The 26928-nt window shown below is 40.5% G+C and overlaps 1 protein-coding gene across 1 annotated transcript in view; it reads left to right on the top strand.

The window, feature by feature from the left end:
• LOC148013677 (putative adenylate kinase 6, chloroplastic) overlaps nucleotides 1–26644 on the top strand; it is a 30850-nt gene extending 4206 nt beyond the window's left edge. Inside the window, exons 3-4 of the mRNA XM_087668131.1 lie at nucleotides 25807–26079; nucleotides 26199–26644. Of these exons, the coding sequence (XP_087524257.1) occupies nucleotides 25807–26079; nucleotides 26199–26342 (417 nt within the window). The 3' untranslated portion in view covers nucleotides 26343–26644. The remainder of the gene's footprint in view (nucleotides 1–25806; nucleotides 26080–26198) is intronic.
• Nucleotides 26645–26928: the final 284 nt, after the last annotated feature.

The raw sequence follows: 26928 nt of genomic DNA, 5'->3' as shown, positions 1-26928 counted from the left end.
GCTCCATTCTCTTGGGGAGTGTTTGTGTTAGCAAACTCCTGGTGAATGCCTCTATCTGTACAAAAACGAGCAAACTCATTAGACATAAATTTACCTCCCTTGTTTGAACGCAAGGTCTTCAGTCGTCGGCCAGAACGGTTCTCCTCAAAGAGAAGCCAATCCTTGAAGTGAGAGAAAGCCTCTGACTTCAAAGTCAAGAAATAGGCCCAAGTCATCCTGCTATAGTCATCTATGATCAACATGAAGTACAAGCTCCCCTTCAGGGACTCTGTCCTCATTGGGTCTCAAAGATCTGTAGATACTCCATGGGTGAAGTAGACCACCTAGAAGCTTTGTTGGGAATCGCATCCCGATGTAGTTTCCCATGAATGTAGGAGACACATGGCTGATGGCTCACCACTATGTCCGGCAATCCTCGGATAAACGACCCTTGCGATACTTTCGAAGGTACTCGTAGTTCAGGTGGCCAGATCGAGTATGCCAAAGCTCGGACTGTGTCTGGGAGGTAAGAAGAAGAGAGGTAAGAGCTAGGGAAGACTTCAACTTGTAGATACCATCCTCCTCATACTCTGCTGAGAGAACCTTTCTCGATCCACGATCAAGGACGCGAACAATATCATTGTCAAACTCCACCAAGAGACCAAGAGCATAAATCTTATGGACCGAAAGCAAATGATACCCCAAGCCTGGCACATGCAATGAGAATTTGCCCAGGCAAAGGTCGCAAATGGGCAACACTATCGGAAGGAGTCACGTACCGTGAGGCACCACTGTCCACATTCCACTCTCGAGCCTGGGGAGCTGTTATCGCAGCATCAGAAGTCTTCGATATAGAGTCCTCAATGATTGCTGAGTGTAGAAAAGTAGTTGATGAGGTTGTAGCCACCGCTCCAGAATCCTTCGTGTCCTTTTTCTTGGTGTCCTTGTCGTTGTTGGGGCAATCCTTCTTCCAGTGACCAATCTTACCACAAATATGACAAGTCCATTCTTTCTCCTTGTCCTTCTTGGATTTGTTGTCCTTCTTCTTCTTTTGGTCCTTCACCTTATTCTGAGAGGCTTGACCAACCAATGCCTCCGATTTGGAAGCATTCTGTCCCTTCAATTGTTCCTATTGGCTCAAGACTATAGGAACCAACTCTTTCCACCGAAGAGTCCACTCTCGCCCTGATGCAATAAGGGCGGAATAAAAAGTACCGAATCGTAGTGGCAAGTGGGACAGTAATGTGATCGCCATGTCTTCGGAGGAAATAGGCTTCCCTGCATTTTGAACCTGCATTTGAAGCTACCGAAGCTTGTTGATGTGTTCCCGAAGTGAAGAAGACTTATTCATGGACAAGGTCCGCATCTGCATCTCCAAAGAAACCCTCTTCATCAGGGTCATCTGGTTGTGCATCTGGTTGAGCTCCAGCCATATCTCTCGAGCCACTGTCAAGTGCTCGATGTGAGCTATCACGGTTGTAGTGCAAGACAGAAACAGAAAAGATCGAATCCTGGCATTCAGTTTGTCCCAATGAGACTGGGCCTTGGTCAACTCCGTACGAGCATTGGAAGAGAGTTTGGACTCATCCCTCATTGAGGGCCTGTCAATCCCCTCCATCACCAGTTCCACCAAATCATAAGACTCCTAAATGGCCATCATCATCACTCGCCAGATGCGGTAATTGTTACCATTAAGCTTTTGATCCGATGGAAGAGCTGGTAGGACAAGCACCTTCCTGTCCATTATCGCTTGGAACTCCAAATCAGTCTTTGTAGACATGTTAACCTGCAATACCTTCACAAAACGCAAAATCAGCCCCCTTTGACTATGTAAACGCAGCCTTCTAGGGCTGGTTCCTCCGCTGCCCAAACCTTCTTCACCCGCCGGAGGCGATGAAAAGTAAAATCTGCAATGGAAGGCCTCAAACGCAGCCTTCCTCCCCTTCGAACAGCAATAACCTGCAGCAAATTCACCTATTAGACTTCTTTCTTGCACGGCCATGCTCGCTTCAGCCTTGAACCGATGCGCAGCCCTCCCACTCGCCCTCGAATCCTGGAAACGCAGCCTTGTGTCGCGCTGAAATCTCCTCTTCAGATAGGTTCAGCCCTCAGTCAGTCTATCTTCACCACTCTGATACCATGTCAGAGTGCCGCGATGCGGAAGCGTAGGACAAAGACTGAGAGAATGAACATAGAGAGAAGAGAGAGAAAAGGAGACAGTGTAAATGTAGAAAATCTGCAGTGTAGTATGCTATATAAGAGTGCAGAAATATACATGGGGGTGGAGGAAATATCTGCGTATGTCTTTGACTTGATGACCTCGATCTCCGTCAGCCCGAGCACAATTTGTCTCAGCCAACAGATCTCAAGACCAGAATTTGAAGTGAATAGATGCTAGAGTGTGCCACAAACTAGCTATAAATAGCCAAAAAGATAGGAAATAACTGCACCAGGTCGACTGCATTAAATGCAGCCGACTGTAGTAAACTAGCCGACTATGCAGTCCGATTGGACAGAACTGCTGTCCGACTGCCCAGTGCCACGTGGCATCCTGTTGTACTGCTGACGTGTCCTCTGTGCTGATGTGGAGCTTGCTGTACTCTGCTGCCCAGGAAATGATTGTCTAACAGTTCCATAGTAATGGAGTGGTGCTTCTTACACATCCTCGGCCAAGAGAGGGATGATTGTGAGTGAGCAGAGGTAGGGCATTGTTGATGTGTGCCATACATTCATATGATGCAGTGGACCCTAAGGGAGGCTTCCTATATACATCAACATAGTTTGTTGGTTCAAAATTTGGAGTTCGTTTGACTTTCAAGTCCATGATGGGATGTTTGGACGCCAAGTGATTTTTGCTCCTACTTTGCGTACACTTTGGTGGTTCGGCTAAAGGTGAGGCTCTTCCCTTAGTTTTAGAGGGGGACTCTTAGGATCGTGGGTTCTTTCAAAGATGTGCATTATTTCAAGGCTTTTATTAGATGCACCATCTTCTTTTCCTCATCTTTGAGCCACCCTTCCTTATTGCTACTCTCTCCTTGGTATTTCTATTTGATAGGAGTGCTTTATGACACCGTCAATAGCTCATGTTTGTTGTCCTTTGGTCATGTAGTGACATGGTTCATCCAATCCGGGCTTTATGCATATGGTCCGACTTGTCACTCATTCAAAGCCCTTTGGATTCCAATTGGCATCTTTGTGCCACCTCAAGCAAGGGGGGTTCGCTTTGGAGAGGGGTCATGATTCTTGGTTAGATTTCATTGATGGATATTATCCACATGCATATAGTTTGATCTTTTGTTGGATTTTTGGCTTTTCGTGGCATTGCTGTAATGCACTTGAAACTTGAACCAATAAGTGACCACAAACTATTGGAAATGCACCTCCAAAGCTGGGTCAAACTAATCAATGTGAATAGGCTGGAGCAAAACTAGTGCAAATGCTCTCTAATCTCCACCCAATGTGTATGTAATGAACAAGACTAACACATGAAAATGAGCAAGACAAAGACAATGATAGAGCTCCCAACCAGTCTTCCACCAACTAACTAGAGTTGGGTTTATGTTACTCTAGAGCCTAGTGTCACTAAGTTTCTAAGACACTAGGTGTACACACCTTAGATTGACACTTTAACAAGTGTCTACACCACACAAATTACATTGGGCATTGCCCATAGAATCGGCAAATCTAACACCCCCTTGGAGTGCCAATGTGATGAAGTACAAGGATGATCAATCACCAAAGGGTAACAAGTTTAAGGACTTTCGAAAAGCCTTAAACTTCTCGCGTGGTAGTGCCTTGGTGAAAATGTATGCAACATTTTTCTGTGTGGATACATACATCAAGCTGATCTCTCCTGCATAGCATCTCTCTCTCTGACATAATGGTAATGCACCTTATGTGTTTCATGCGAGCATGAAACACAGGATTTCGAGCCATTGCAATAGCACCATAGTTACCTGGAACGGGGAACGAGACCCCTTGGAACGGGGGAAACGTCCAAGGTGGGCGAACGGGAACGGGGCCCCAAACATGCCTTGCATAACCCAAGTTGCCCCAAGGAATGTCCCTCTAATTGCCCCAATACTCCTCAATGCTCCAAATTGACCCAAATGTCCCAAAATTGACTGATTACCCCCATAGCTCCAAATTGCTCTTAATTGCCCCAATTATCTCATTTTTCCTTGAAATTAGACAATATAAATGGATGATTACCTTGGAATTGAGAATAGGCTAAAATTTAATTGTGATTTGCAAGAGTTCATAATGCATCAAATTTGAACTTTGCATGGACTCTTGATTGGCTTGTGGGTTGTCTTGACACTTTGAATATTCAATGAGAGAGAGAGAGAGAGAGAGAGAGAGAGAGAGAGAGAGAGAGAGAGAGAGAGAGAGAGAGAGAGAGAGAGAGAGAGAGAGATTAGTGTGTGCACATTAGGCGATGGAGATGGGTGAACATGTGGTAGAAGGAGTGTGATACAAGCCTAAAGAAAAAACGTGAAAAAATGAAAATTTTTGGTCAATAGGCTTGGAATGGCTGTTCCAAACAGGGAACGGCCTAGGGAACAGTAGGGAATTTTTCTTGGCCGCTTCACTTCCTCCAAGGGTTTGGAACGTGTTAGGCCGTTCCTACAAGCCGGAACGACTGTTCCTTGTTTCTATGAATAGCACTTTGACTATCAGAAAGAATGGTTGTAGGACCCTCCAATGGTAAATGTAGATCAGCCAACAATTTGTGCAACCATATACATTCCACTGTTGCTGTGAAGGCTGCCTTGTACTCAGCCTCACAAGACGAGGTAGCCATTGTAGGTTGTTTCTTGCTTAGCCATGAAATGCATGAATGGCCTAGAAAGAAACAATGTCCACTAGTAGATTGCCTAGTGTTTGTATCACCAGCCCAGTTTGAATCACTGTAAGCCTGTAAGTGCAAGTCTCTCCCCCTAGAAAATAATAATGCATGTAATTGAGTACGTTGCAAATATTGGAAGATCCATTTAACATCTTGCCAATGTATGGTCCGTGGGCTATGCATATACCTGCTCACTTGAGATACTGCATATTGAATGTCAGGGTGTGTGTTGCAAAGATAAATAAGACAGCCAACAGCTTGCTGGTTGTAAATTGCAACATCAGACATCTCTTCACCATCATGCATGGATAGCTTTAAGCCTGGCTCCATAGGAGTGCACATAGGTTTGCAATCTTTCATAGTAAACCTATGTAACAGCTTATCCACATATTGTGACTGTGACATGATGGTACCATGCTGATTTTGGGTGAATTGAATCCCCAAAGTTCAAACAATAGTGTAGGCATCCCATATTTGACATAGCAAATTCATGTTCTAATTCAGCCTTAAAATCTACAATTTTTTCTTCTGTAGGTCCAACGAGCAGCATGTCATCTACATAAAGAATGATAATGAGCAAGTTCCCCCCCCTCATTCTTAATGTATAGAGTGGGAGCGTTGGACTATTTTTGAACCCTTTGCTAGCCAAATAAGCATCAATTTTGGAGTACCATGCACGAGGAGTCTGTTTGAGACCATAAAGAGCTTTATGCAGCTTGCATACCATGTGCTCTTTCCCTTTAACCACAAACCCTAGAGGTTGTGACACATAAACATCCATGCAAATCCCCATTTAAGAATGCTGTCTTAATGTCCAACTGATGTACTTTGCAGCCATAGCAATCACACATCTCACCGTACTCATACGGGATGTAGGAGCAAAAGTTTCTTCATAATCTATTTCCTTCTTTTATGCATAGCCTTTTGCTACCAACCATGCTTTATACTTGTCAATTGTACCATCAGCCTTGCTTTGAGTTTAAAAACCCATTTTGTGCCAGTGGCCTTCTTGCCAGGTGGTAAATCCACAAGATCCCATGTAGAGTTACTGGCAATAGAGTCTAACTCATCCTGCATGGTCTGCATCCAATGTACATCTTGCTGAGCTTTGTCCAAGGAAGTAGGCTCATCATCATCCAATAGTGAGCTCATAAACGCATGCTCATCACAATCATCTCCTTTCGTAAAATCAATCAAATGTGTTTCCCCTGTATCATTTGTTGCATTTCTGGCAGCCCTTCTAGTGCGTTGAGGTATAGGGGCATCCATTTTACTCTCATGGAGAGTTTGTAACAGCCATCTTGGGACTGTTTTGGCTGCATTTACAACAGCCCTTTCATGCTGTACTACTTCTTCCACTGCATGTGGCAAACCATCATTGATACCCTGCTGTTCGGGAGCATATGGTGCAGCAACAGCTTGTTGTATTGAGTCTGTCGTGCCATTTACAGTAGGCACAGACCCCAAAGTAAGTGGCAAAAGACCCTCAAAGACATCACCAATGTTATGGGTGACTGGCATTTGAAACTGATAATGTGAAAATGCAGCTTTTTCAGCAAATAGGACATCCCTATTGACAAAGACTTTCTTTGTATGTGGGTCATACAAGCGATAGCCCTTGCTCTACGAACTATAGCCAATAAATATGCATTTTATAGCCTTGTCATCAAGCTTCCCATGAAGCTCTTTCAGAACATGTGCATAGGCTATGCAACCAAACACCCGAAAGTAGTCTACTTTGGGTTTCTTGCCATGCCAAGCTTCGAACGGTGTGATCGTCTTCGGTGCCTTAGTGGGTGCATGATTCAACACATGATTTGCACACTGAGGCCTTCTAGCCAAATTTATGAGGTAGCCCCTTACTTTTTAGCATATAACGAGTCATCTCCATAAGAGTCCAATTCTTCCTTTAAGCAACACCATTTTGCTGAGGAGTCATTCTAATAGTGGCTTGATGTGTAATGCCATGATCAAGCAAATGTGTCTCAAAAGCACAAGACATGTACTCCCCCCCCTCTATTTGTGTGAAGTGTTTGCACTTTTAAGTTAGTTTCAGCTTCAAGCTTTGCAACAGGATGTTTGAAATGTATGAACACAACAGATTTTGCCTTCAGCCCGTACACCCAGGTATACTGAGAGTAGTCATCAATAAATGTAACAAAGTATTGATGACCTCCAAGTGCACGTGTCCTCATGGGACCTCAAACATCAGAGTGAATAAGCTGCATTTTTCGGACAGCATGCACTGCACCATCCTTTTTGAAGGCAAACCTATGCATCTTACCCAAAATACATCCCTCATATGCATGAGGAGGTGGAGTCTCCATTGGAGGCAATGCATCTACCATATGACACCTCTGAAGGGTCATCAAACTCCCAAAGCTCATGTGTCCATAGTGGGCATGCCATAGCTCCGCATTTTGCATAGCGGGTGAAAGAGTAGTGACTGCCAAAGTATCGTGAGACTGTCTGTCATATGTATCCAACAAAAATAGACCCTTATGTAGGGTGCCGGATAGCCTAAGTACATAATCTATCTCTCTGTCTCTAACAATACATTTGTCATCCTCAAAGATAACCTGAAAGCCATGCTTATTAAAAGTAGAGATTGACAACAAGTTCTTTGTAATGCTAGGTACAAACAAGACATTTGGAAGCATGAAATCACAACCATCTGCAGCAGTAATAGTGACTGTCCCAATCCCACATACATCATAACCGTTGCTGTTTGCACATGTAATACATTTCCCAGTAAATGCAAAAAGAGGTAAATAAACACTTACTGGAAGTGATGTGCTTTGACGCCCCACTATCAAAATACCATGTTTGCTGTGTTTCGGTAGCATTAAATGCTGAATCAGCCATTGAAGAGTCATAACTGCATGTTAGAAATGCATAATCCTCCTCTACAAAGTTGACTGAAGTATCATCATTAGTAGATTTGCTGGTTGACATTTCTTGGACAGCCAAACCGGAGTTGTTTTTCTTCTCTTTGGCCAATCTCTTTCTACATTCATCGATATAGTGACCGGGCTTCTCGCAATTATGGCATTTCCCCTTTCTTTTAGTCTTTTCTGTGTCTTGGACAACCTTATTTGATGGCTGTTCAGCATCACCCTTTTGCTGATTTTTTACGTTTTGCTTGACTTTTCCTTTGCCTTTGAACTTGGAAAGCATAGCCACATCACTTGAACACAATGCCACATTCTTCCGAGTCTATTCCTCTTGCAACAAGAGGCTTTCCAACTCCACAAATGTAAGGCGTTACGCTGAGGTGTCTGAGGTGCGACCTCCTGGTCGCTACAAATCACCTGTAACATAGTCCCACAAGTCCTTCGCCACAAGAAAGTTTGAGCCATCAAGTTTGTCCTCCTAAGTGAGGACACCAAGGATGTTGCTCTGATCATTATTCCCTTGATGTGCCATGCTGTCAATGATAGACAAAAATTTGCAGCCGAATATTTCAGTGCTGAAGTATAGAGTACACTCCTCAAAATACCAAAATCCCCCATGGGATTAAGAAACAAGTACCAAACTGTCACTCAAATGCCAAATGTGCACAATGCCACCCAAATCAGCACTCATCCAGTAAATTACATCACTATACTGTTGTACCACACCTGCCTCGAAATGTGTGCTCACAAAAGTACAAAAGACAACAACTTAATGCTGATTCTTACCAAAATTTATTGAATTTTCCCAAAATTATTTGCCCAATCTGATTATAACAGCAATTAAATGCTGCTGTACTGCTTGTTGCTTGCCTTGAAGTGCGTGTCGGGCAAAAGCCTCAAATTTCTTTCTAAAATTTCAAAGAAATTGAAGAAATTTGTACCTTACAGTTGGAATTTTTGCAGAAATGTCACCTCGGGATGCGTGTCAGCAGTGAGCAACAGCTGAAATCTGCCTCTGATGCATGCCGGATCCAAAAAACTGAAAAGCCCCAAATTTTCTTGAGCCAATGTGGAAGAAATTGCACAATGTCTATGAGTTTGGTAACAATTTGCGCAAAGGGCCTCTAATTGGGCAAAAGCTCCAAATTTTTGGTAGGAATGTCCAAGAAATTGAGAAATTTCTTTGAATTGGTTGTTAATTCGAACTCCGCGAGCAAAAATTCGCAAAAGCCCCAAATTTTTGGGCAGCACGGGCAGAGATTCGAGAAGAGATGACTGAAATAGACTTGAAATTCCAGAAATTTCGAGAAAACCCCAAAATTTGAAAATCAGGGCTTTGCACTTTTTAGGGTTTGCAGAAATTGGCGGGCAGGACTGAGAAAATGGCGGGCAGAGCTGAAAACAACAGCAGCTCCTTGGGCTGCGTGTGGGACTGCGCATTGGATGGCGTGTAGGGCTGTGTGCAGACTGAAAACAGTAGATCTGGAGCAGATGACTGAGCTGGACAGATATCGAGCAAAGGGACAGATTTGGACTGATGGCTGAACTAGACAGATCTGGAGTAGATAAGAGATGGCTCAGCTGCAGCTCCTCCTCCACTTTAGCAATACCTCACAGCAGCTGAAAACTCTTCCTCGATCTGAGAACCAAGCTGGCAGCAATAGGACCTTGGGTGGGATGGCACCAGCTGACGGAATCTGTGCGTACGAGCTACTCTGATACCGAATGTTGGAAAATGGCAGCCAGCTATGGAGAGAGAGAGGAGAGAGAATGACAACAAGAGAGTGAGTTGAAGAAAAAAGAGAAGAGTGTACTTGCTAGAATGAAAGATAGAGTGAAAGTACAACTTATGTTTGGGTCAAGGGTTGATCTAACCAGCCTTCCATCAACTAACTAGAGTTAGGTTTATTTTACTCTAGAGCCTAGTGTCACTACTTTAAGTTTCTAAGACACTAGGTGTACACACCTTACATTGACACTTCAATAAGTGTCCATACCACACAAATTACATTGGGCACTGCCCGTAGAATTGGCAAATTCTAATAGCTGTAATAGATTGCACAATTCTAGAGAAGAGAAACAAAAAATACGAAAAAACATTGTAAAGGGTGAACTTAGAGATATGCTCGGGAGATGGAATCGATATACTAAATTTGAGACGATTGTGTACAATAGTGAGTCATTGGTTGCGTGGATACTATCACCGACTTTCTCTTTCCAATAGGACCTATACTGGAATCTACAAGTGATAAATAAATGATTGTGGAGGAGGGAGCTTGAATATATAGGCTAAAAATATGTCATGAATGTGATTAGGTTTGTGAGTAATAAATGCTAAAATCACCATAATAATGACACATAAAAAACACCTAAATCACTAGAATGTCTTGCCCGCTAAACCACATGTTCAAAGTCGCTCATGATTTGATAAAATTGCTAACACCCTCTCTCAGATCATAGGTTATTTGATACAATACAATGACACAATGATAATGACTCATCATAGTTCATACAACAAAGACCACTAGAATAGCATCATGGATACTCAAGTAGTGGGTGATTAAGCCACCACAAGGTGCCTTTGAGAGGAGAACTTGATGTCGATGTCGATCATACTGGAACTTGAAACTAGAAAAGAATCATAGCAGCTATCATGATAATGTGAAATTTTGAGATGCTTCAATCTTGCTGATAACATTTGATTAAGTTATTAATCAAATGTGCAAGGTTTAGTACATGTGATGTACATGGCAATTATTTCATGGTGATAGGCCAAGAACCCGGAGGATGCAATGGTTGTTAAAGGTAAAAGCTGTGATAAGTTATGCTAGCTGGGCTTTGGAGGTTAGCTGGTGTCATTTTTAACCTTAGGATAGTTATTTGACCAATAAGTGTTGGTGGTGACACTAGGAACTAGCATTAATTAATTAATTAATATCAATCTAAGGGTCAACAGAGATTAGAGACCACTTGAGGTTGCAAACCGCCTAGCCAATTTTATTATTGATGTGCACACTTAATTTTGGGAAGGTCAGAAGGATTGAAATTAATTTTTAGGATTATTTAATTTTGAAAGTTAATTAAATGGTCGAATAATATTGAAAAATGGGTTTAGAAGGTTGTCACTTGGCAAAAAGGCCCATATAATTGAGAAATCGTTTTTGAGGGTTGGTTCCTAGCAATTCAAGGAGTTTACAGTTTGAGAGAGAGAGAGAGAGAGAGAGAGAGAGAGAGAGAGAGAGAGAGAGAGTTGTTGGTCCATTTTTTGATTAGAGAATAGTAGTTTGCTGTAGAAGACAACCATTTGGGGGCCTCAGCAGATAGGGGATAATAGGGAGTCACATTCCAGGGGTTGGCAGCAGCATTGCTGATTAGGTGACAACATTTTGAAGGCGCTTGGCAGTAGATGACTACATTAAATGCAAGGTGGAGCAAGCAGTAGGCAGAGGTTAGGGTTTTCTTGCGAAGAAAGTTAGATTTCTCTTTTATCTTGGCTTTCTCTCACCTTCTCCAACCCATTCTCAAGAGATCTCAGCAATTCTCAACCATTTTGAGGAGATCTCCACCAAATTTGGTAGACAGTATAGAGATCTCTGTTGTAAGCCTTAAATTCTTACAAAAATTAGGGTTTAGTAGCCACATCGGGACTTGCGCCAACAAGAGAAGGCATTATACAATGGAATCAACACCTGAAATTCATGGAATTGATAGGGATTTTAGATGCTAGGCCTTACATTGTAAATTCTTGGGTGAAAATCAAGGGGCAATTGACCCAAATTGCTTTTTGATTGTATGTACATCAAGGGTCTTTGGATCAGCAAAGGAGATCGTGGAATCTCAATTTGTACTCTATCCATTACTTATTAAAGTTAAAGAAATACCAAAAGGGGTGTCAGTTTTGGGGCCAACCACGTGTCCAATGTTCAAGATTAAAGTAGTAAAGTGTGCATTTTCAGTTTACGTGAATTTTGTATTTGTTGTAATTAGTACTTAAAAAGGTTATTTACCATCCTATCCATGGAGAAAGATTGGTTTCATGGTTTCATCACCGGGATACCATCAATTTCCTTGAATTGGTGGGCTCGAGGTACCGGTTAGAAGCTTTGCTCTAGTGTTGAAATTGTATTCAGCTGAGCATTACAGCAATAATGTCTTCAGATAGTGAGATGGGATCAAGAGATATCTCTCAATGTGAAAATTCACAGTGTCAGGAAAAATGTAGTGCTTGATCTTGGACAAGGTGCACAGCATGGACAACAAGCTGATAATGTTGGCTTAGACCAAAATGTGGGTCCTTCTAGATAGCTTTAGAAGCCGATGACGAGCAAGAGCAAGATGAATTTGATGACCTGTTTAAAGATCAGTTGAGGACAACAGCTAAAATGTTTATGCAATTGGCAAACGATCCTCAGTTTATGCATATTTGAACCCTTGAAGGAGAGCAACAAAGGCAAGAAGAGGAAATAATTTCGTGAGCTTCGAGACTTCAAGATGCATTGCAGGAAGAGCCAATACAACAGTATGATTTTTCAAATGTGAGTAGTGAGCATAAACAAATGGTGCGAGTGGGGCAATTGATGCATATGCAAAGCCAACTTGAAAGTGCCTATCCAATGCTTTTTGAACAGCAAGGTATGCATGCAATGATGCGGCAACCAAGGTACTTTGGTGGTGGCACTAGTTTCCATGCTATAGGATCGCATATAAGGATGTATGGCATAACTTCTTATGGTATTCAGCAACCAATGCACGGCGTGCAAGGCCTAGTGTATCTGGGTATGGCTAGTAATAGACATAACCCCATGCATAACAATGTTTGCATGATGCTAGGACACAAAGTGGTAAGTTTGGCAATGCATATATACAATCCACTATGTTTGAAACTCATGGTATTAATCCTGGTCATGCAAATGCTCCATATAGTGGTGGTCATGAGGAAATATGCAACTAGTAATATATGCAATGTATGGGAAAATGTATCTTAGTATGGCTAGTAGTATGCAAATTCACATGCAGAGTCACATTGCAATGGTCTAAAGTATGTAAACTAGAATGTTTCCTTATGTATTTGATGCTCCTAGCATGTCAAGTATACATGAGGGGCTAGTCAATTGGATGTAATGTTGCATATTAGTTAAGTTGGAATTGCAGTAATGTGAAAGTATTTTAAAGCATTGCAATGCTTAAGGAAAAGAAAAAGCCTACAACCTAGTGAAGGTTTCGAGGCAAGTAAAGTTAGAGGTAAAGTTTCCACATGCTTCTTGGTTTTAGCATTGTTTCACCAATAGGTGCAAAGTGGATGGAATAAGATGACTTGGTAGACCATCTTTAATTGTTGTAGCTTTATCTAGATGCCTTTCTGTTATAGCCCCACAACTTTAGTTCGAGCTCAATCAGGTTTAGAAGAGCAAGAGTTCGGAGTATTGCATGGTGCTCAAGAATGAGGTAGAACTTCCACTTCGCTAGTTGTGGATAGCTCTCATATGTAGTGGATCTCGCATGTATTCAGTATGTATCCAAGGTATTGTGTTGATAGTATGTTTGCCATGCGGTCACTACTCAGTGTTTTAGTCACTATGAGATGTATGCCGATGAGTATGAGTTTCATCTCGGTACTGAAACCATTCTTTTGCATCAGTTTATGATCAGTTTGACATGAGTTTTTGCCTCAAATTGAAGACAAAAAATTTAATATGTTTCATCTCAAATTTTGATTAGTTTGAGAACCGTTTATAGTTACTTTTGGGATTAGTTTTGCATCAGTTTTTGTATTAGTTATTGATTAGTTTTTGCAATGAGTTTGTGATCAATTTGGAATCATATTTGCAACAGTTTGTGATTAGTTTTCAAATCAACAAGTGATTAATTTATGATTAGTTTATGCTCAGATTTCGATGGTTTACAGCTGGTCCATGGACAACAGCATATTAGTAAATGCCATTGATAGTTTTAGCCATGGTTTACATTGAGAATATGCTTTGCCGTGGTTCTGAAGTTATAACAATTGAGAAACATGAGTTGTGGATGTATCCAATGGATTTCTAGCAATGGTTTTGGACTAATTTTCAATTTTATGTTATGTATATGTTGGCTAGAAATTTTCAAGGATATATGGCATGGTTGGAAAATGGTGGCGAATGTTGTGGTTGTGATATCTTATGGAAATTCTAGTGTAGTATGCTTTTTCTTTGGCACAATGCAGTGCAATCGAGGACGATTGTAAGGTTTTCAAGGGAAAGGTTTGCCACGGGGATGTAAAATTTTAATATGCTCTAATCTTGCCGATAATATTTGATTAAGATATTAATCAAATGTGCAAGGTTATTTAACACATGTGATGCACATGGTGGTTATTTCATGGTAACAGGCCAGGCCTAGCCAATTTAATTATTGGTTGGTAAAATTAGTTTTTTGAGTACTAGAATAACTATTAAATTAATTTTTAAAATTAATATTCTGAAAATTAATTTAATAAGATGGATAATGGGATTAGAAGATTGTCACTTGGCAAAACTTGCCCATGCAAGTGGGAAAAACGTTTTTAGGGGTTGGAGTCTATTGCAACCATTGTGACAGAGAAAAAGGTTGTAAGAGAGCAAGGAGAGGCTACTGATGGGATTTGTAGCCACCAAGGATTGGTCCTACAGCATGTGACAGCGGTTTGGAGCCCTCCAAGAGCAGGTGACAGCATCCCAAGGTTCTTCTAGTGTAGATGATAGCACATAGGATGGGGCGACAGTCTTTCTGGCGGTTCTAAGCTATAGATGACAACTTAGAGCAAGGGAGCAACAGTTTTTCAGTATTTCCCGCAATGAAACTCTGAAATTTCTCTCTCTATAGCATTCTCTCTCATCCCCCAGCTATCTCTCAAATTACCTTAGCATTTTCCAACAGTTTGAGCCATCAAAAGAAGGGATTTCGGTTAATCTTTGTTGTAAATCCTAATTTACAGTAAAAATTAGGATTTTGACAGCCGCCTTAAGGTGGTGCTCAGAATTGAGAAGGTAGGATTTGAAATCCAATAGCTAAAATTGAAAAATTTTAGGGAGATTCAAGGGGCTAGCTAGCCAATATTAAATTTGGGATTGAATTTCTCTTTCAAGGAGTAGAGTGAAGGCCTTCATATTTGTAGGATGAATGTTAGTCTTGAGAGCAAGAGGCACTTGGATCAACGGAGAAGATTAGAGGATCTCAGCTGGACTCCTTTCATTTGCAATATAAGATAAAAAGTACTGTAAGGGGTATACAAGGGGTGCTAATTTTGGGGCTAACAGGGTGTCCAATGTCCAAGATTAAAGTGGTAAAGTGTGCATTTTCATTTTACGTGAATTTTATGTTTGCTATAATTAGTGCTTATTCAGGTTATTTACCATGCGATCCAAAGACGAAGGCTGGTTTCAGTAGCTCTCTATGTCTGTTAAACAATGCCTCATAGTAGCATATCTGACCATCCAACCAAAAATGCCGCAAAGAATACATGATCATGGATTTCTTAGATTGCTAGAGTGTCTCCTCATGTGAGCTCGGACTAGGAGCCCATCTTACTCTCTCTCATAAAATGGTTATGAACTTGGATGTCAATCTCGGCTTTAGGATTTTAAAATTGTTAGACTTCAATTGATGTGTCGGGGACGTCCCTCTCTGGAACCTGTGCAGTTGTATACTTGTGTAGATGAGGTTTACCTACTCCACCTCACCACTTTCTCTTTCTCTCTCTCTCTCTCTCTGTGTGTGGCATTGGAGAGTCGTGAGGGATTATTGCATCACTTGTACTAGAAAGTAGTAGGAGGGGTTGCCAAGCCCTTTCTGCGATTTGAAAAAGATGTTCCCTTTCGTGCCTTGGTTGGAGGAGAAGAATGACCCAACGGAGTTCGTATCCTATTTCTTCTTCTCATTTTTCTTTCTCAAAGTTGCTAACTTCTTACAATGCTTGCAAAAATGTCCCTTCTTACCACAGTGATAGCACTGGGCCTTTGACTTCTTTTTTCTGTTACATGTCTTTGCAGCTGCTAATGCCTCATTGGAGCCACCATACTGAGGTGGAAGTCTCCCTTGTAACCGCAAAGATGCCTCATACTCAAGTAGCATTGATGGCAAACCTAGTGTCGTTGATGTTTGGGCTTGTTGAAACTAGCCTTCCTCCTCGGATGGGGTGGTAATGGTTAGATTTGATAATAATTACAGCAAGCAAACATTTCTTAGAAATTGAATGTGCACTTTATCGCTTAAATCTTGGACAATGGACAACCCATTGGTCCCTAAATTGGTGCCCCTTGGGATTTCTTTATCTTCTATTGCAAATGGATGGAGTATAACTTAGATTCACTGATCTACTCTGCTAATCCAAGTGCTACTTGCTGTCATTAATGATTAGTAAGCCTTCAAATCAATTGGCCCATGGTTTACTTGGGAAATTTGCCTTCATCCTAATTCTTGTGAGACAAGTTTAGCCCCAAATTGCAATCGATTGGTTGGTTTCTTGAATCTCCTTGAAAATTTTCAATTTCAATTACTAGAATTCAAGTCTTAAGCCTTTGATTTTGAGCACACATCTCCGGTAGCTATCAAACCCTAATTTCTATTGTAAATTGGGGTTTACAATAGTAGAGATTAGTCCAAATTTCCACCTCCAATGATTGATTTTGTTGGAGATTGGTGAGGAGAATGAGAATAGATTGGAGGATGAGAGAAAATGTTAAAGAGAGAGGAAATTCACACCTTTACGGTAAGAAAATGAAAGAAATTAGCTATTGCTGCTTTGTTTTCGATAGCCATGAAGTTGTCTCCACTAATGAGACAACTTGAATATGATGTTGCTTGGCTGAAATTGCCCTAAAAAATGTTGGCACCTACTGCTATAGACCCTTCTGGCATGTCACCAACTCTTGGAAGGTCTCCGACTGGCTGAAAATGGCCGGTCATTGTCATAGCAACAAAATCAGCCTTCTCTCTTTCTTTCTCTTAGCTTGCATAAGACTGGAATAATGCTCTCTTTCTCTCTCTCTCTCTCTCTCTCTCTCTCTCTCTCTCTCTCCTAGCCTCAAAAACATAATTTCCACTTGTATGGGCAAGTTTTACCAAATGTCAACCTTCTCATTCATTTTTAAAGCATTATTTAGCTTATTAAATTAATTTTTAAAATATTATTTTTAAAAATTAATTTAAATATTATCGCAATCTTGAAAAAATTAATTTCACCAGTCAATAATTAAATTGGCTAAGCTAGTTTGTCTCTTAAGTAACCTTAAGTAGTTATTGACTGTTAGACTGGCATTAATTAATTAATTAATACCTAGTCTCTAATGTCAGCACTAACATTAGCGGCCAATAAATTGGTCTAGACCCAAATCTAATACCAGGTATTGCCTAGTGCATGTCATACATAACTTATTACAACTTTTGTCTCTGGTAACATTGATATCTCAAGGTCTTGGGCCCCACATTGTGAAATATTTAACTTGCAGCTTACATGTGCGAGTTACATTTGCACATTTGATTAAATTTTAATCAAAAGCTAAGCAAAGTAATAAAATTTCAGGTTCTCGTGAGATAGGTGACCCCCTTGAAATCCTTGTAATCATCCTCGGTTGCATTGCAATGTGCCAAAGCAAAACATTCTGCACTAGAGTTGCCCAAAAGGCATAATAGTGTGAACAACTTTGAGCATTGTTGCTTAACTATGTTAAAGTCAAACACTTGTTGAAAATTTCCAGTCAGTAAGACTCATAAAGATTCCAATATTACTGCCAGGAACCCATAGAATGCATTTCTGTGGCTGAATTTGAGCAGATACATCCTTAGGCACATCACCATGAAAAGGCCTCAACAAGCTCACTCGAAAGGCATTGTGTAAGGGTGTAAACATCTCTTGTGACCTAATCATAGGCTTTGGTGTCGTGGCCTTCTATTACAAATATCCCAACTAATTACGGTTGCTTCCCACTAGGTCCCATCTTTTACTCATAATGCATCACTTATTCATCTCTTTCTCACTTGACCCCCTTGACACCCCTGAACCTATCTACATCATGCATCGCCTTACATACACTTGGTCAAGCGAAAACAGTTGCAATGCGTCAGTGTATACAAGATGTAACATGTAATGCATCAAGTGTATGCCATGTGCTCAAACAAAATGTTCAAGAATTAGTGTGAACGTGAAAAGACATCCCTTATACTTTTCATGCGTAAGCTCTCCTATCTCGCAATATCTTAAGTAAAATATACCACACATGTATTCTAAGCATACCAAAGAACTAAAAAATACAATATTTTAGTATGCAAAGATTGATTCATTGTGTTCCTTCTTACTTTGGCACAATGGATGGCACCGAGGCTACCCGTGCTACCTAACCATCCGTTTCTCATTGTGACTTGATATTTTTTCACATTTTACTAGTGTCTAGGCAATTTCAGTCTATATGCAACGTGATCCTCTCCAACACTTGAAAGGGCCCATAGTATCTCATACTCAGCTTTGGATACTTGGCTTTCACCCAAGCGACCTAGGTTCAAATTGCGGCAATGGAAACATGAAACCAACCTTCCTCCTTGGATAGGGTGGTAATAGCTTGATTTAATAATAATTACAGCAAGTAAACAATTCACATAAATTGAAATGAACACTTATCACTTAAATCCTGGACAATGGACAGCTTGTTGGCCTCAAAACTGGTGTTTCTTTTGGTATTTCTTTATCTTTTGTTGAAATGGATGGAGTACAATTGAGATTCATTAATCTCCTCCACTAATTCAAGTGCTACTTGCTGCCATTAATGATCAACAAACCTTCAAACCAATTTGCCCCTTGGTTTGCTTGGGGAATTGGTGTCACCTTGCTCTGTGTGAGACAAATTTAGTGCGAAATTGAAATTGGTTGGCTGGGCTCTTGAATCTCCCTAAAATTCTTCAATTTCAGTTGTTGGAATTCAAGTCTTAGGCCTTCAATTCCTAGTGCAGATATTTGAGGTAGCCGTAAAACCCTAATTTCTCTATACATTAGCGTTTACAATAGAGATTAGTCAAACTCTCCACCCCTAATGGCTGATTTTGTTGGAGATTGTTGAGGGAGGATGAGAATAGGATGGAGGATAAGAGAGAATGCTAAAAAGAGAGAAAATTCACACTTCTATTGTGAGAAACTGGAAGAAATCAGCTGTTGCCTTTTCTAGACAGCCACGAAAGTTGTCTCCATTGATGAAACAATCCGAATATGATGTTACTTTGCTGAAACAGCCCTCAAATTGCTGTCACCTATTGTTGTAGACTCTTGGAGAGCCTCTTGCTTGCTGGAAATGGCTTGTCAACTGTTGTAGTAGCAATAATAGCCTTCTTTCTTTCTCCCTCTCAGCTTGCACAAGGCTGGCATGACCCCCCCTCCCCCCTCCCCCCCCCCCCCCCCCCCCCCCCTCCTCTGTGTGTGTCCCTCTCTCTCCTTCACCCCCAAAAGCCTAAAAAAATGTATTTCCCACTTGTATGGGCAAATTTTGCCAAGTGGTAGCTTTCTCATCCCGATTTTCAGCATTATTCGGCTTATTAAACCAGTTTTTAGAATGTTAATTTTGAAAATTAATTAATTTTATAATTACTCTAGTGCTCAAAAAAATTAATTTCACCAGTCAATAAATAAATTGGTTGCCAAATTCTCTTCCCAGTATCGGTGAGCAGTTATTGATCCTTAGGCCGGCATTAATTAATTAATTAGTATTTAGTCTTTAATGTTACCATTTACATTAGTTGCCAATAAATTGGTCTAGGCCCAAATTTGACATTGGGTACTATCTACTACTTATTAGGTATCACTTACTAGAACATTTGCCTTTGGTACCAACAACGGATATCTCGGGCTCCTCGGTCCCATGTGAAATAATGAACTTGCATCTCACATGTGCAAGTCACATTTGCATGTGGTTAACTTTTAATCAAATGCTAAGCAAAGCAATAAGATTTCATGTCCTTGTGAAAGCTTTCTAAGCATTGGTGGCTCCATCAAACTCTGAATCCAACTTATGGAGCACAGTCTCTACAAGATTAGTCTTTGGAAGGGTGGATTGCATGTCAGGAAGCTGATCTTGTACTTGTGTAACACGAAACTGATCTCGTACCTGTGTAACATGAAGCAAGAATGATTGGATGGTATCCTTAGGCTCAAACTGCATTTGTTGGAGCTATCCATAGAGAGTAATTGCACGCATGGTTGAGGGAGCCTTATACAACTTTTGAAGCTTCGCCCATAGCGCCGAAGTTGTCGTACAGGAGGTGACTGCCGATAGCACCTCTTTAGAGATGCAATGAAGAAGAGCAAGATATGCACGAGCATCATTGGGATCCCTTGTAAGCACGATTTCCTTGTGGTTGTCTGGTCCCAAGCATTAGGAAGAGGAGTGGGAGGTTGAGGATGCCCGATAGCTCCAAAAACTATTTACCACAAACAGTAGTCCAAGTTAAGTAACTAGGGTCGTGAAATTTGTCATAAGTAGAACAACAAGGAGGAGCCATTTGGAGAGGAGAGGAAGAGAAGATAAAGTGTGTGTGTGTGTGTGTGTGTGTGTGTATAGAGAGAGAGAGAGAGAGAGAGAGAGAGAGAGAGAGAGAGAGAGTGTGTGTGTGTGTGTGTGTGTGTGTGCAGTCAAGCACAACACAAACAACACGAAGTATGAGTTCACACAGTGTCAAGGGGAGCTGATCACAACATGTTTGCAAAATCTTGGAAAATCAAAGTGACTACAGACAATCAAAGATTGATAGAGGCTGAAAACACTGTTGCCAAGCCTGCAGGAGCACAAAATCCTGAAAACGCAAATATTGAGCACAAAAACACAGACAATAGAAGCATTATATGCAGTGTGGAATTAAAATATCGTGGAAAATGAAAATTCAGATTGCTGCATAAAAGCACAGAGAATTGAAGGCTGAAAACAGGCTGAAAGCTCCTAGAAACCGGTTGCCTAGGCTGCAGTAGACAGATGAACACTGATCAGCATCAGAAAACTGAGGGCAGACTGTCCACAACACAAAACAGCACCTAGAGCCTGAACACAGATGTTTGATAAGTGTGTGCAGCAATGGAAGTGTAGAAGACTGCTGTAATGGTCTGCACAACATGAGAGAGAAGAGAAAACATAAGGAAACGAAAGAACATTGCAAAGGGAGAACTCACGAAAGAACACTGCAAAGGGAGAAGTTAGAACTCTAGAGATACGTTAACTAGCTTAAATGGAGCCTTTCCAATTGAGCTTTGAGACACGACACTTAGCAGATTTAGAAAAGTAGAATTTGCCTTTTTCGATTGTGCATCTTTTTTGCATGAAATGAAGATGTGAACCTCAAAAAGCCCTCTGCAAAATAAACTTGTGATTCTTGGATCTCTATCTTTGTTGATGCTATATGACATACCATCATCCATGATACTTCAAGGTGGTATACATAAACTTATTTGCTGTATTATATGCTTTTATCTTCTTTCTCATGGAATAAATGGGTAGGCTTAGAGAATCTCTATATGATTGTCCAAGTCTCATGATTCCTTGCTCCAAGGAAGATCAAAGGTAAAATTCATAGCTTTGCTTCCCATGGTCTATTTGGAATAGACAATGTATGTAGCAATCTTGGAACTTGCATATGATAGTCCAAATCTCATTATTCCTTCTAGATGCAATGCCAAGGATGGAGCATGACTTTATCATCACATTTGACCTCATCAGCTTTGTTACACACATGTAGGTAAACTGTGCATCTTAAGAAAACCATCTGTGGGAGCATAGTGCTCAATTGATGCTAACTATTAGTCAATTAATATACATGCTTCCAAAATATTCATCTTGCACATGCTGTGTTTTCATTTCATCAATTCTTGATGATAGGCGATAGACACAATTGAAACATGTGGTTTCCGAGATAAAGCATTGGCCATGATATTCTTCTTTCCTTGCGATGAACAATTTGGAATTGGAACATTGGATAAGAAGCTGGTTCATCTCATATGATTCTTAGACAGAGGCCGATGGCTTTGTGTGAGAAGATATCGTGAAGCTGATGATCAGTTTGAACAACTAAATCAGTACCTAGTAGTTAGTACTTACACTCGGAAAGAGCATGAATGACAACTAGAAACTCCTCCTTGCAGATTTACAAATTTGTCCTTCTTCTTGTGGGATGATGTGGTTGACTGTTGCCTCTTCTTTCTGATTCCTCTTGCTCCCTACTTCAGTCTCTTTCTTCACTAGGATTCATAATGTTTTTCATGTGAATCAGCATTTGAAGCACCTTGCAAAACTCTACTCTCTATGGCCACCACACAGCCATCTTGCATGAGAATTGCACTAGTGCTATTGTCACATGGATCACGTACCACAAAAGCTTTTGAAGGATCAAGGAAAATCTAAACTTGATTTAAAGTAAGCTTTTCCTTCACACAATCTCTTTTTCAGCTCATTGGAAGGGCACTCCCATTCCGCTCTTCTACAAAGCATGAAGGTGTGAAGCAATCTTTCCAAAATGGCGGATGTACCTCTTGTAGGAAGAACATAATCTGAGAAAACTGTAAACATCAAGTAGATTCCATAGGTCTGGCCAAGTACAGATGGTCCTCATTTCAGCTAGATCCATCCTAATACCATTCTCAGAAACTAAATGCTTCCTATGCCCCATCCCATTCTTTGGAATAAGTGATGTTCCACAGAGGATCTACATTGACGAAAGATCTTGTTCCATAAACTGGTTGATGTTGTCGGAGCATTAATAAGCCCAAGGAGCATCATTGGAAGCTCTTACCAGCCAAAGTTGTCTTGAAAGCTGTCTTTTGCACATCTCTTTGAATGCGTGTCTGATGATTCCCACTTTCAGATCTATCCATATGAGAAGATTGTAGGTCCTTCCAAATTGTCAATGATTTTATCTATCCTTGGAATAGGAAAATGATTCTCGATGGTAATCTTGTTCATCGCACAATATTGAACACACATGCTTCATGAACCATCCTTTTCTAGATCAGAAGGACAAGTAAGTAAAAGGGGTTGACTAGGAGGAATCAGCCCCTTGTCCAATGAGTCCTTCACTTGTGTCATAATCTGTTCTTGTTGGGCTGTATTCACATTGTATGGCGGTTGGTTCAATGAACTAATGCTTAACACTTGATCAATGGGATGATCCTTAGGCCTCTCAGGTAGAAGTTCTGCAGGCATAGACTTGGAGAATCACTACTTGAACTTGTGCAAGAGATCTAGGGAGTCTAATCAGCTTATTGCATGCAAATTTTTAAAAGTCATAGAGACCTATCAAATGAATCCTAATTATGTTATGAATTCTACACACAAGCACTCTTCTTTTGTGCATGAACAGAATTTGGGGGATGTTATAGCCAATTATTAGGCTGCACTTAAAATAGAGACCTGTAGCAGCTGCATTTTTTCCTCAAAATCTTTCATACCTGCCTATTTCTCAGCTTTGTAAGCTGGTTTTCAGTAAGATGTAGCTAGTGCGGGCCTCCTAATGCAGCAGTGACCTCTTTAGACTTTGTGCTTGGCTGGATTTCAGCCTGATGCACTATCATTCTAGAAATGCTGTTGCTCTTCAATGGCTGCTCATTTTGGAGGGCTCGCCATTGGTGTCAACATTTGTTTGTTTGGTAATCTTTGCTCAATGTTTTGCTGAGTTTAGACTACCTTTAGAATTGGGAGATCATTAATGTGGTGATGTTTACATAATGGCCGACTTGTGTGGTTTGCTAAGCTTCTGGAGTGGTTGGATTGGTGTTTTGCAATAGTTCAATAGCATTATCAGGGGTGGTTGCTCTAGGTCAGTGGGCTTTTGCCAAGACAAATAAACTATAAGCAATTCTTAATCAGTGGATGTGGTTTGATTGCTTGGTAGACACTCAAGTTTTCCCCATCTAACTCATGTCACATGTATTTTTGTTCTTTAGCATGGTTGGTTAATTACTCCATTTTCCTTAAAACAGTTGCGGAGCTTGTCTTACATCTCTAATTTCCAAGTGGTGGAAGGCATTTCATAACCTAGTCAATGGCCGATGTCAAGGTCTTGTCTTATAGGACTCGTGGGTTTCGAGGGTGTTTTCTCTTCAAGCATCTCTTGATGACATTATTTGTCATCTATATGGGCCAGGATTATGTTGTAAGAGGCTAAGGCTTCCTTTCCATCAGACAATGATGGGTTTCATACTCAAGTCATGGGTGATGTTTAGGTCTTCTATGGTTGAGTATCAGATTTTAGATGCTAAGGCTTTTCTCTCCACTGGACAACATAGGGTTTGGTTCAACAGTGTGGTCACTCTTCAGCGATTGCTGTTGTAGAGTTACCGACCTCTCATGATCATAATGTTTGTGCCACTTCTACCACCATTTGGTTCAAATGTGGATATAGAAGCTTGAGGGGTCAATATTCTTGTCTATGTGGATGAGTTTTCTGATAACTCAAAGTTAGCATAAGGCTAAAGTGATTTGAGGTTTCTTGGTTGCTCATATCAATGATTGTTGATTTGCCAGTGTTGCATGTTTTCAATTCACATCTTGGTTTTTTAGTTACTCATACCACGAGATTGTTTGATAAACATGATTAGATAATTGTTGTGTAGATATGAAGTTGCTTGGCCATTTCAACCCATGAAATTTGCAGTTCCATGCTGATTCAATTTGAAATACCATTGTGAACACGAGTTTCATCCCTTTCTTTCAATACATGGTAGCCTTGGTGATGCCAAGCACAGCTTGATGGCATGATGTGCAAGTTTGATTGAAGGGTACCATCAATTTATTTATAGAATAACTGCATATGATTACGATCATAATTTCCCAAACATCAGAGAGGTTAGGTATGCATACCTTTCAAATACTTGACGATGGTGTGCTATATGCTAGAGCCTTCACTGCCCTCCTAAATGTGCCATTGCGAGCATCCTTCTTGTGCTTGCGAAGACATAAATTGAAACAGAAGAACATAGAGACGAAGAGACAACAGCAAACACCAAATGAGAAAGTGCTCATGATCAGGTGCACCTTTGAAGCGCTTGACGATGGCCTACTTTATGCTGGAGCCTTTCATTCTGTTCGATGAATTTGCTGATGGTTCACTTGTAAGTGATGGTTTTTGAAAGACCATTTAATGCTGGTAAATGAGAGGACCATGGAGTTACATAAGGAGGGCCTTTTTCTAAGAACAGAATGAGAGGACATGTCAATTATTGAACTTGCAATGAGAAGGATAATTTTCTAGGAATGGGAAATGAGAAGCTTCAATGATTGGTTCTTGAGTGCAATACATTCATTGATTGCTTTTGGATAAGTAGAGAACATGGCTTCAGCAATTAAACTTGCGCTATGGATATAATTAAGATGCTGAATGGCAGATTCTCAACCTGCATGATATGTAGCTATTATACATTGTGACAACATTTGAGCCTTGCTTTTTTCAAGATGAGCTTCGCAAAATCCTGAAATGAAAGCTGACAGATGCTTGAAAAGCTGAAACATAGTAGAATGTGTCATTTTGCTGATTTCAGCTTTCTCAGTCCCTTCTTGCCTAGGAGTTTTTCCAAGCTGTAATGATATCATCTGCTACTTTTGCCTTCTTTTAATCACAGACAATGGGTCCACAAATATCACTATACATAAGCTGTAATTGTTGTGTCTTCAAGTTGTCACTGTGACAAACTGACCTCATTGACATGATCCATGTGATCTTGGCAATGTGTAAATGACATGGAACTTGGGGACTTGGCAGAGATGTTGAGTCATACCATCAAGGATTTTGAAGTCTCTTTGAAGTTTTTGGCTGTTTTAAGTATACAGGAGGTTGATTTCATAGCATATTTCCTTCATAGGATTGTTAAGTAGGAGTTTGTTGTTACTACAAATGAAGACCTACATGTGTGCCACTTTACTGTATTGGGACTTACCTGTGGTTGTCTAATTTTACTTTGGTCTGTCGAAGGTCATCTAGTTTGTCAAGTGGTGAATTTTGTGCAATCCTTCCTGTACATCTCATCTCAACAGGAAATTTGACCCATATCATGGATTGCTTGTAACTTGCAAGTTCCATAAATGGATTTGCTTTTGTGGGTTTGTACAGGAAACTTTAGAGAAAGTGGCAGTTATAGATCTGGTTGTCAATCTACGTTTACAAGAAGATATTTTGATCACAAAATGCTTGGGAAGACGGATTTGTAGTGGCTGTGGGACTTCTTATAACATTGCGAAGATTGATGTGGAAAGTGAGGATGGAAAATCAAGAATTTTTATGCCACCACTGCTACCACCTCCAACGTGTGCCACAAAATTGACAGTTCGTGCAGATGATACAGAGGAGGTGGTAAAAGCTAGACTGCGAGTTTATGCAGAAGAGGTAAGATCACATTGAAGTCTTTGATGTGCTTGCATTGCTTACATAGGCATGTTATCACACCAGGACTAATATACTTGCAAAATGTTCATTAATAGCATTCACTTCTTTGTTTCCTTCAGTGCAAACCTGTGGAAGAATTCTATTCTGCACGAGATAAGTTATTGAACTTTAATGTGATTGGAGGCATACCTGAAACTTGGCCCAAACTCCTAGATGCTCTCAAAGATCATCTTCCAGAGCAATTACAATCAGCAGCTATTTAGACTTCCGCTCAAAGCTTGTTTTGAAATTGATTTGCCCTTGACAAATTGCAAGGGTTGTGCGATTCCTTTGAGGGTAGCTGAATAATGTGCTTACATTAAGCTCTGGTTCTTTGAATCAAAGTACCAAAAACGGCATAGCTTATGACTCTTTATTTGATGAGTGTTACAGAATAGTTATTATCATAAGAGGTCATACGTACAATTTTTAGAAGGTGGATACATTTTAAAGTCAATCATGTAGCTCCGTTCAGGTCCTTATCTTGGAGCTGGAAAGTGTTAAGAGCTTTTATGTCTCTTAACAAGTCAGAAGTTCACACTATTTTACTTCGTGGGCTTAGATTCTAGCCCTCCAAACAATAAGCTTTCCATGACATATAACTAATATAAAACTCATCATTAATGCTTTATGTTAGTAAATGTTTTGTTTTTTTGAGTAATGCGAAATCATTTCAATAAAACCACTGGTGGTCTACTCGAGATTCAAACTCACAACCCCAAGAAGCTCGACCCACACATCAACGATTGAGTAACAACTCCATTGGAAAATACATTCTTTTTATTATGCTTTCCTTGTCTAATTCTATTA

The sequence above is a fragment of the Lygodium microphyllum genome, chromosome 26, assembly GCF_053477565.2.
Source record: "Lygodium microphyllum isolate KBCC chromosome 26, Lygodium_microphyllum_v1.1.10, whole genome shotgun sequence".
In the NCBI taxonomy this organism is placed as follows: Eukaryota; Viridiplantae; Streptophyta; class Polypodiopsida; order Schizaeales; family Lygodiaceae; genus Lygodium; species Lygodium microphyllum.
This window is presented reverse-complemented; position numbering and strand designations above follow the sequence as displayed.